This window comes from Pterocles gutturalis, unplaced genomic scaffold, assembly GCF_000699245.1.
Source record: "Pterocles gutturalis isolate BGI_N339 unplaced genomic scaffold, ASM69924v1 scaffold25874, whole genome shotgun sequence".
NCBI classification, from domain to species: Eukaryota; Metazoa; Chordata; class Aves; order Pterocliformes; family Pteroclidae; genus Pterocles; species Pterocles gutturalis.
The window spans coordinates 1-10089 of record NW_010131476.1 but is presented as its reverse complement, the minus strand read 5'-3'; the positions used below and the strand labels follow the sequence as shown (position 1 = coordinate 10089).

The 10089-nt window shown below is 51.5% G+C and overlaps 1 protein-coding gene across 1 annotated transcript in view; it reads left to right on the top strand.

Moving 5' to 3' along the window:
- The window catches only part of CCDC30 (coiled-coil domain containing 30), a gene marked incomplete at both ends in the record, with an annotated part of 15914 nt that extends 5996 nt beyond the window's left edge, over nucleotides 1–9918 (top strand). Inside the window, 8 exon segments of the mRNA XM_010080636.1 lie at nucleotides 1189–1287; nucleotides 1724–1851; nucleotides 4186–4291; nucleotides 5099–5256; nucleotides 6189–6435; nucleotides 8439–8612; nucleotides 8922–9131; nucleotides 9761–9918. Coding sequence (XP_010078938.1) covers nucleotides 1189–1287; nucleotides 1724–1851; nucleotides 4186–4291; nucleotides 5099–5256; nucleotides 6189–6435; nucleotides 8439–8612; nucleotides 8922–9131; nucleotides 9761–9918 — 1280 coding nt within the window.
- Nucleotides 9919–10089: the final 171 nt, after the last annotated feature.

The following is a 10089-nucleotide window of genomic DNA, read 5'->3' as shown; positions in this document are numbered from 1 at the left end:
GAGCCATCCCGTGCCCGCAGCCCAGCTGCTTTGTGACCACGTTAAATGAGATTGGAATAGTCTTGCCACTTCTTTGAGTTTGGCTTCCCCTTGGAAAGGAATGGAAAATGATCTCCGAATAAGCGCAAAGAAAGGAGGGTGATAAAGGCATGAGGCATCTTATGAGTTTCACCATACGCTCGTCTGGCTGCGTGGAGCAATGGAAGTTGCTTGTACGGGTACGGGGTACGCTGCATGCCGATGGAGCTGGATTTCATCTGCAGCTGGACTTTATCTCCTCCCCGTGTCCCCACTGGTTCTGCAGCCCTGTTTGGTGACAGCCCAGCTCCGGTGGTGGGGACACCAGCCGGGTGCTTTAGAAATACGAAAACCGGCCCAAACTTTCTTCCAAGCGTCAGGAGCTGAAAGGAGAGGCTGCTGAGCGCCGTGCGGGCTGGCGGCGGAGCAGAGCTGGGCTGCGAGCACCAAGAGTCAGATCTTGCAAAGGGGTCTGCGGGAATTGTAACGGGGAAGAGAAGCTGGGCTGCTCCGAGCTCCTTTAAACCTTGAAAACTGAGGACTAAAAATCGTTCCTATGGGATCCCCGCAAGGGCGGACTCCTCGTGGGGAGGGTGCAACTGCAGAGTGAGAACTTGTCCAGCCAACTCTCGCCTGCCAGGAGAAGCCTGGAGCTCAGTGTTTTTCTGGCTCGAGAGCCCTCGGAGCCTCGCAGGAGGGAGCTACAACCCCCTCGGAGCGGTGGAGGGACTGGGACAAGTCCTGGTGGACCAGGTCCAACACCTGCTTGGATGAGATTGGCAGCGGGGGCACCGTGAGAGCGTGGGAAAGGTGGATGGCCCCAGAGAGAACCTGGGGTCTCATGGGGTCTCTGTGCTGGAGAGCAGCGTGTCAAAGGCCCACGAGCTGGGGAAGCCGTGAATGTTCACCATGTGTCGGGGTCATTTCCCTCCTTTTGTGGAGCAGGGTTCCTTCATTTTCTGACCTGGCCTTGGACGGCTCCTTCACCCTTCGGAGCAGAAGGACCCAAGATGTGAGCTGGAGCGAGCTCACGTCCACGTCCCCTCCTTCCTTCCAAACACGGGGCTTATTCTGAAATAGGGGCACAAGGAGAAATTCAGTTGTAGTTATGCATTTAATACGAGTTGTGAGTAGTGCCTTGGTTTTAATTTGTGTTTTTTCTATGTTAAGATCACAAGTTTAGAGACAGAGTTACTCGAAGTGCAGAAGAGCAAAAGTGAGACGAGTGGGGATGAGCAGGCGTCGCCCGGAGCACAGGAGATGCAAGAGGTGAGAGGTTTTCCTTGGGAAGGAAATTGTTCTGTTTGGAAACATGTTAAATGAACATCTCCTGTGAATGCTCTTTGTGACCATTCTCTGAGTATTTGTAGCCCACCATGAGTGTTTGTAGCCCACCATGAGTGTTTGTAGCCCATCAGCTCATGTGAGACAGATGGATGTCTTTGGAGGAAAGCAGCCAACACGCCAATATTATCTCCCTGAGAACTCATCTCTCCTGTGAGGACCTTCCCAAGGTATCTTGGGTCAGGTGGAGGCTCCAGGCCATCAGAGATGTCCAGCCAGCCCTGGGTATAAGGTGCAGGAATCCTGCTGGCAACCGTTTTTCTGATCCTTGTTTTCTAGAAAACCCTTTTTCTGCAATTTGTTTCTCTTTTGCTAGAATAAATTATGCTGTAGAACTGACTCTTCATTTTCCTTATTCCAGATGCTGGAAAGTTGTCAGGAAACAATAGACAAGTTGGGAAATCAGCTGGGAGAGCGGAGAGAGCGGAGAAAGCAACTTGTGTCTGAGCTCGAACTGTTACGAGAAGATCTGAAGGCTGAGAAGAAGGGGCTGAGCAGCCAGGTACAGACAGCTCCTGCCGGGGGACTCGCTGTGGGAGGCAGGTGCCTTTGGATGGTTCCATAAAACATCCCCCGTTGCCCCTCAAGTGCGTTTCTTGGCTTCTCTTGCATTTCCCTAGTCCAGCCAGTTTCACAGCTTCTTTGGTAGATGGTTTTAAATCCATCTGCTTTAATGGAACCGTCCCTGACTCCATAATTTATTTTTCCTTTTGGTGAATCTAACAGTAAAACCATAATTTAGACTTTACAGCCAAAGCCTCCTTCTCTGGAGGGCAGTGGAAGTTTCCAGACTTGGGTATTTATTGCAGAGTTATTTGTGATCTTAAGGCTCATCATCATGAGCCTCCATCTCTCCATGTCACGACATGGCAGGGTGCGTGTCGATTTGAGCCAAGACCTCCCTGCAGAGCAGCGCCACGGTTCCCCATCAGCAGCGATGGCTTCTCTGAGGTCCATCAATTCTGAATCTGTTTAACGTGGGTCCCCTTCATGTTAATAGTGTCTTAACCACAACATGGCACGATAAGAAGTCAGAACATCCAAGAGAAGTTTACACGAACAGCTCGCTGGGATCCCAGCACTACTTTTTGTTCCATGCCCTGAGGACCTCAGTATGCTTTGCTCGAAGAGATTTAACTGCTCGATAGATGTCTGGTGGGTTTATCTCTGCTGGGAGAATCACAGAATGGTTTGAGTCAGAAGGGACCTTAAAGCCCATCCAGTGCCACCCCCTGCCGTGGGCAGGGACACCTCCCACCAGCCCAGGTTGCCCAAAGCCTCATCCAGCCTGGCCTTGAACCCCTCCAGGGATGGGGCATCCACAGCTGCTCTGGGCACCCTGGGCCACTGCCTCACCCCCCGCACAGGAAAACATTTCTTCCTCACATCTCATCTCCATCTCCCCTCTTGCAGCTTCAAACCGTTCCCCCTGGTCCTGTCCCTGCACCCCCTGATCCAGAGCCCCCCCAGCTCTCCTGCAGCCCCCTCTCAGCACTGGAAGGTGCTGGAAGGAGAGTTGCTGGTGCTCTCATCTTCCAGTCGGGCTGTAGAAGACAGAGCACGTGTGGTGCCAGCAAACCTGCACCAGGGCTGCTGCGGACACGGGCAGGACAGGGACTGAAAATGAGGCTAAAAATGGAGGAGAGCAGCAGATGTGTGGCCTGGCTCAGGCAGACGAGGGGGACCTGAGGGCCCATCTGCTACAAACCCATTTTTTTACACCTCTCGAGAGTCCTTAGACCAGCTGTGAGTCATATCTCTTCTTGTGAGTGCAAAACAATGGAAGTCCTGTTGGCCCAACTGCACACACATGAGTCTTGCTGGAGGAACAGTGGCATCTAGAGGACAGGACTGCTGTCGTGCTGTTGGGCAAGAAATTCACCTTGTAAAAGCTTGGGGTGCAGATCAAGCCTTGCTGAAGAGGAATTTAGGAAGGGGCTGGGTCAGGTTTAGGAAGGGGCTGGGGTCAGGTTTAGGAAGGGGCTGGGTCAGGTTTAGGAAGGGGGTAGGTCAGGTTTAGGAAGGGGCTGGGTCAGGTTTAGGAAGGGGCTGGGTCAGGTTTAGGAAGGGGGTAGGTCAGGTTTAGGAAGGGGCTGGGGTCAGGTTTAGGAAGGGGCTGGGTCAGTCTATGAATCCGCACATGCAAAGGAATTGTCTGATTTGGGGGATGATGGGGAAAACACCAAGAGTCACTCTAACTTTTGCATCCCAACAGTTCAACCAGCTCATGGTCCAGGGATTTTTGAATTAAAATCATCCATCCCTGTAAATCTGTCTGTAATCCAGCCACCAGTTGCCTGGTGGTTTTGCCGAAGGAGAGGATGGTTTTTTCATCAAAGGGATCATGAGACAAAGTCCATTGGCCTGTGTTAGACTGTGACGGTCTTTGAAACAGAGGATTTTGCGTGTGTTTGTTGGGATTCCAGACTTCACAAACACGTTCATTCCTTTTTTGGGTCAAATCATTGATCAACTGGAGGTTAGCTTGGCATGAAACCACCGGGTCCTTGTGGGTGATACGCACCTGGAGGTGAGGATCTGAGGTTGTTCAACGTTGTGTTGGTCAGGATGTCCAACACGCAGAATGGGCGAGTACATGGGACAGCATTTTTGTTCTTGTAAATTTTAATGATGCACTATGAACTGATGTTATGCAGAGAGCTGTTGGCATTTGTTTGGAATTTTTTTCTTGTTTTTAAGAGGTTTTTGGACGTTTGAGAGGAGAAAGCTTCTTCTGAGCTTGTAGTTAGGGACGTATTACATCCGCTAACTCCTGTTGTTTCCTTACCGGGGGTTGCTTGACTCCAAATCAGAGTTTACAAGCCATTGTAATAACTCCCCGAGTCTCCAGAGAACATCAGCAAGCAGGGATCTCATTAATGTATCCCATGAGAAGCTATGAAAAGATAATGCTTTGTTAGATACAGAGGTGAGAAATGTAAAGAAATCGCTGTTGTTCTGGTGCCTGATGCAGACAGAAGTTGCTCGTGCATCTTGCCCAAATAGAAATAAATTCATCTTGGTGTAGATAAGACCTGGAATTGAAATATTAGTAGTAGCAAACACTAGGAAGAGCTATTGATTAAAAAGCTTTAGGAGTCAAAGCCACTGATAGTGTTTAGGGGGATTAATAGCGTTTTTCTTTGAAGGATTTGGGTTCTCTGCTGCTTAGCAGGGGATACCAGATGAGGCGGATTCTGGTTCCGGTCCAGTCTGGCAGTTCCTGTGTCCTTATCACTCCTCGTGCCTGCCTTTCTTGCCCCTTTTGTTTTCTTGGCGTCTTCTCTCCAGGTCTCAGGTTTTGGCTCTGCCGTTGGCAGGTGTTAAGGCAGTAGGTGATGTTGGAAGTGGAGAGCAGCCACCCGCAGATGGTGCTTTGGGGTTGACTTGGATGGAGGATGCTCTGGACACATCCCTTGGACTCTGCCCATTTTTCCAAGAATTCCCAGTTTTGTAAGGAAATATGGGACAGGATATAAAGCCCCGAGACCTACAGATGGGCACCAGAAGGATGAAATCAAGTAAAGAAATGGGATTTTATGGTAGTTTACACGCAGCTACTTCCCACGCAGAAAGAAGGACTTGCAAGGGTATCTTCAAGGGTGAAGAACTGCAAAAATTTAGCTCCAGAACCACAAGCCGTGTCCTGATGGAGTTCCCAGGTTGCCTAACACTGCTCAAAAGGTTTCCGTGAGACCCAAGAAAATCCAAGTCATGGTGTTTTCTGACCTTACAGGTCTCTGAACTGCTCCAAGAAAGAGAACAGATGAACAAACTCGAGCAGAAACACGACGATCCGTGTGCGGATGTAGAGACGTACGCAGAGCAGATGGCTGACGTGGTATTTTTGGAAGAACAGATCAAAAGCTTGAGAGATGAACAAGAACTCCTCTGGTAAACCCTAACAAGGCCCGTGGTATCTTCTGCTCCTTACCTTTGCTGCCTCATTTTTTTAGTCTTTAAACATCTCTGTAGCGCTCCTTGGGACAAAAACGGGCGCAGAGCTTTGTGTCTTCTTGGGTCATCAGCTCTCCGTAGAGATGTTGGTGAACAAGTATTTCCCTTAGTGACATGGGGATCAGTCAGGAATAAACCCTTTTTTCCCTCCAGCTATTCCAGATTCTGAACGGTGTAAACGAGAGCTGTCCTTAGGGAGGAGGCTTTGCAGTGAGGTTGTGTTTGGTCCCACCATGGGCTGGGGCTCCCTGGGGCAACTGCTGGGGACTTTGGTTGTCCCTGGAGGGCGAGTGTCAGCAGGTGGTGGGGTTGTGAAGCTCCAACAGGTCCCCAACTCCCCTTTTTTCAGTAAAACAATACATATTTGGAGTTGGAACATCCCTGCTCAGGCTCGTGTTAGGAAGAAAAAGCTTGGGTTACAGCCAGCAAAAAAACCTGGAGAACCAGGTACTGAGATGGAGTAAAACCAGACCAAGATGGGTAGCTTATCAGGACATAGAGTTAGGACTGAGATAAGTGAGACAGCTGATGGGAGACCCGAGCCCACGCTCCCGTTCCACGGGGCGCCGTGCGGATGTGTCCGTGCTGCTCATGATGGCCCCGCGCGAGGGTTCCCTAGGCCAGCCATTGACCCGCTCATGGGTGACCAAGAGCTCACCCTTTGGACACACATTTTTTTGTGGGTCAATGTCCAGAGGAGACTGAACTTTGCCCAGAACTGCTTAGACCCAGGATTAAATCCCCTTTGGAGCCCCTCAAGACACTCGAGCAGCTCACCGGACTCCTGTATCCCAAGTTTTTCCCCTTCCGAGGGTGGTTTCCCTTGGACGTGTACGGTTACCTCTTTCCTTTCCTATTTCTCCTTCAAGTTTGGAATTACTGGAAAGCAACAAGAAGAGGGAGGAGCTGGAAAAGCAACTAAAAGAGAGCCATGAAGAAAGACAGTCGTTACTGGAAGAGATCGCCCAGCTAAAAGAAGCAATCCGCAGTGCCCGGGAGCGGGGCGGCAGCGCGCTCGAAGAGACGTTGGGGATGAACCAAGGCACGGCGCGTAGAGCGGAGAGGGCTCTCGTGTCGCAGAGCTCTGCGGGCAGCTTAGATGGGAGCGTTGAACAGGTATGGGCAGCTTTGCCATCTGCACCGTACTTTTTTTTCCATTAATTTAGCGGCAAAACCTAATTAAAGTGGACTGGAAGCCAGTCCTGTGCGGGGAGAAGAGGCTGAGTGATTTCGTTGGGGAAAATATTTGGGAAGTACGAATGGCATCACATCCTTCTGTTGGGCTTTTGGACTTGGTGGGAACTTGGATAAACTGAGCAGCCCCCTTAGTGCACACGAAAGAAATAAGTTCTGCAGCCCTTCTGTGATGATTTCAACCTCTTTGGAGCTCGTTCTCAACTCTTTTTTTGGAGCGTCGGCAGCAGAGCTGCCTTGCTGTTCCCGCAGCGGTCCTGCCCTTGCTGTGGGCTGAAGCTGTTCCATTTCCCTGCTTCTCCTCGTGATTTTCTGCTCTGACACTCCAGCGCTTGAGCTCATCCCACCGCTACTGCCCCGTGGTGGCAGCTGGGTTTTGCTGCAGCCCCGTGTCTCGGTTGCTGCTCTGCCCGGCAAGACCTGTGTTTATCGCCCCGTTTTGCTGGTTTTTAAATGCAAGTTGTTCACCTTTAGAGAATCCCAGGATGGTCTGGGTTGGAAGGAACCTTAAAGCCCACCCAGTGCCACCCCCTGCCATGGGCAGGGACACCTCCCACTAGCCCAGGTTGCCCAAAGCCTCATCCAGCCTGGCCTTGAACCCCTCCAGGGATGGGGCATCCACAGCTGCTCTGGGCACCCTGGGCCACTGCCTCACCCCCCGCACAGGAAAACATTTCTTCCTCACATCTCATCTCCATCTTCCCTCTTTCAGCTTCAAACCGTTCCCCCTCGTCCTGTCCCTGCACCCCCTGACAGAGTCCCTCCCCATCCTACGTGGGATCTCAGAAAGAAAGGGAGAGCAGCTCGTCCCGGCCAGGAGAGGAGGAAATGATGAAGGTTCCCAGGATGGAGAGGCTGAGGAGGAGGAAGGATTATGTGCAAGAGTTTGGGAGAGCAGAGAGGCCAGGGTGGTCTGCGGGGACGAGTGGGAGTGGGAAGCAGAGGGTCAGAGTCGTGCTGATACCAAGAAGCAGCAAATCCGTACGGGTGGAGCAGACCAAAGCGAGATCCAAGCTGTAGAGGGGATGCTGAAAAGGATCCCGATAGAAGCAGGTGGGGAAGAAAAACCCACAAAAACGAACTGATCTTGAGGACATTGCTGCATCCCACAGTGCTGGGTGGAAACTTCCCAGCCTGGGAATTGATCTGGGGATTTATTCGAGAAGAGCAGCTTGGTCTGCGGTGGATTTCGTCTGGTCCCAGGAACGGAGGGTGGAGACGCAAACTGGGAACGCAGATCAACAGCCAGCTGAAACCGATGCTGGAAGAAGGGTTTTCACACCCCAAACACGGGAAGCTCCCCATCGGTAGCTTCGAGCTGCAGAGATTTTTGAGGCTCCATCTCCAGCTGCATGGAGAATCCATACGCCTGTGTGCGGGGAAAAAGCATCTGCCGTGAGCAGAGGGTCCGAAATCTCTGTGAAACTCAATCCAATGGATGGATCAAGATCAGATGGAGCTCAGTGATCTTCTGAAAGCCATCCCAGACCGTCAGTGACCCCCTCACGGTGTCACATCGTGCCAGTGGGTCTGTTCCCGCGCTGCTGCCGGGACGTGCTTTGCTCCCGCTGCCTCCGGGCACCACGGGGGACGCGCTGCTCCGGATTAGTTTGTCCTCATGAGGGTCCAGCACAAGAGTTCAGAGCAGCACGGGTGGTTTTGCTTTTGCTTGAAAGGTTGGTTTTAAAAGGGATTTTCCCTCATCCAGGTTATTGCATCTTCTTCCTCAGCCTCGGGAGTTGTGTCGGCTTCTCCGAGGGGATGGACGGGGCAGAGACGTAACGTGGGGGCAGGAGAAACGCTGCCCTGGATTTACCCATCTTCCTACTTAAACACCCTTACATCCTCCTGGCACACCTCCACCTTTCATAATTACCCATCTTTATCCTTCTTTGAGGTTAATTTCCGTGTAACTGTTCCTGCAGAGTCCGCCCGACGAGCGGTTCCAGCAGCAGGAGGAGAAGATGCAGCAGCTGCGGCAGGACCTGCGCCGCGTCCAGAACCTGTGCAGCTCGGCCGAGAGGGAGCTGAGATACGAGAGGGAGAAAAACGTCGACTTACAAAAGCAAAATCTCTTGCTCCAGCAAGAATGCACCAAGGTAGGAAGAGAGCAGGGAGAATGCTCGGAGAGCATCACGGCATTTGATAAGTGGGTCTGAGGTTCTGATTTCGACAGGCTGGACCTCGTTTCCACTTGCCTGTGCAGAACCCGGGGCCCTCAAGCTCTGTCTCGGCTCTGTGGAAATTGCACCACCTCCAAATAAAACCTGCTCCCTGTATTTCCCTTTTATTGTTCTTCCCAGTCCAGTAATCCCATTGCCCCTTTCCTGATCAAGGCATTTCAGATGATAGATATTGAACTGCAAACTTGAATTTTTTTTTTTAATTTTTCTTCTTTTGCAACTCAGGTCAAAGCTGAGCTGAAGCAAGCCCGGGCAAAACTCTCGGACACAACGGAAACGTGCTCGTCTCTCTCAGCACAGTGGGAAAAGAGCCAGCAGAAGGTCAAGGAACTGGAACAAGAGCTCCTGAAGTGCTCCCAGGCTGATAAACTGCAGAGCGGGCTGCAGGAGAAACTGGCACAGGAGAAATCCAAAGTGTGCGAAGCACAAAAAAAGGTAAATCATCAGAGTGAGCCAACTGTAGTTCAGAAAAAGCAGCACTGGCAGCTCATGGATGATTTCCCCAAAGCCCATTTTGCTGGTCCCCTTTGAGATCCCTTGGGTAAATATTTTAGGAAAAATGTGTGTTGCTAGTAGGAGGAAAATCAAGACAATAGAAGCCAACTCTGCTGGCTCAACTCCTGTCTCTAAAGCTCAATATCTCTGAAAATACCGGCAGCAGGGCTGGCAGGCGCAGGGAGCCCAGCTCACGTCCTTGCCGAGGAGATCTGCGGCTGTTTGCTCTCAGCAAAAGCTGGTTTCGTGTTTTCCGTGGCATCGACTCTGCCGTGGTCCTGCACTCATCGTCGGGTTGGGTTGGGAAGTGTGCGGGATCAAATTCAGTACAAAAAGGATTGTTGCTAATTCATGACATAGCGTCTGATCCCAAGTCTGGCAGCTGTTGGAAAGGTTTTGATTTTAACGGACTTGGGCACAAAGAGGTGCAGAAGTGCTTTGGAGTAGAAGCAAGCAAAGGTTTCCTTCCCATGGTACCGAGGGATCGAAGGGATCCGAATCCCTTGGATCTGAATCCATACTGACCCATAAATTCAGAAAGTTTAACACGTGTCCAATTTTAATCCAAGATTTCAAAACTCCAGCAAAAGCTGAAGGATTCCCAGCACCAGCTGCTGCTGGCAGAGGCCCGTGTTTCCGACAAGAAGCTCCTGGAGGAGGAACTGAAGGAGGCCCGAGAAAATGAAGCTCGCGTGCAGCAAGAACTTCACGGGGAGCAGCTGAAAAGGTACTGAGAGCGGGGTGAGGCTGTGCCGTGTGCGGGGGCTCGTGTGTGCCAGTGCGTGCTGCTGGGCCAGCCTGTGCCCCCCGGCAGCTTGTGGCTGGTCCTGGGTGAGATCAGGGGGTGGCTGCACCACTGGATTTATCACAGAGTCCCAGGATGGTTTGGGTTGGAAGG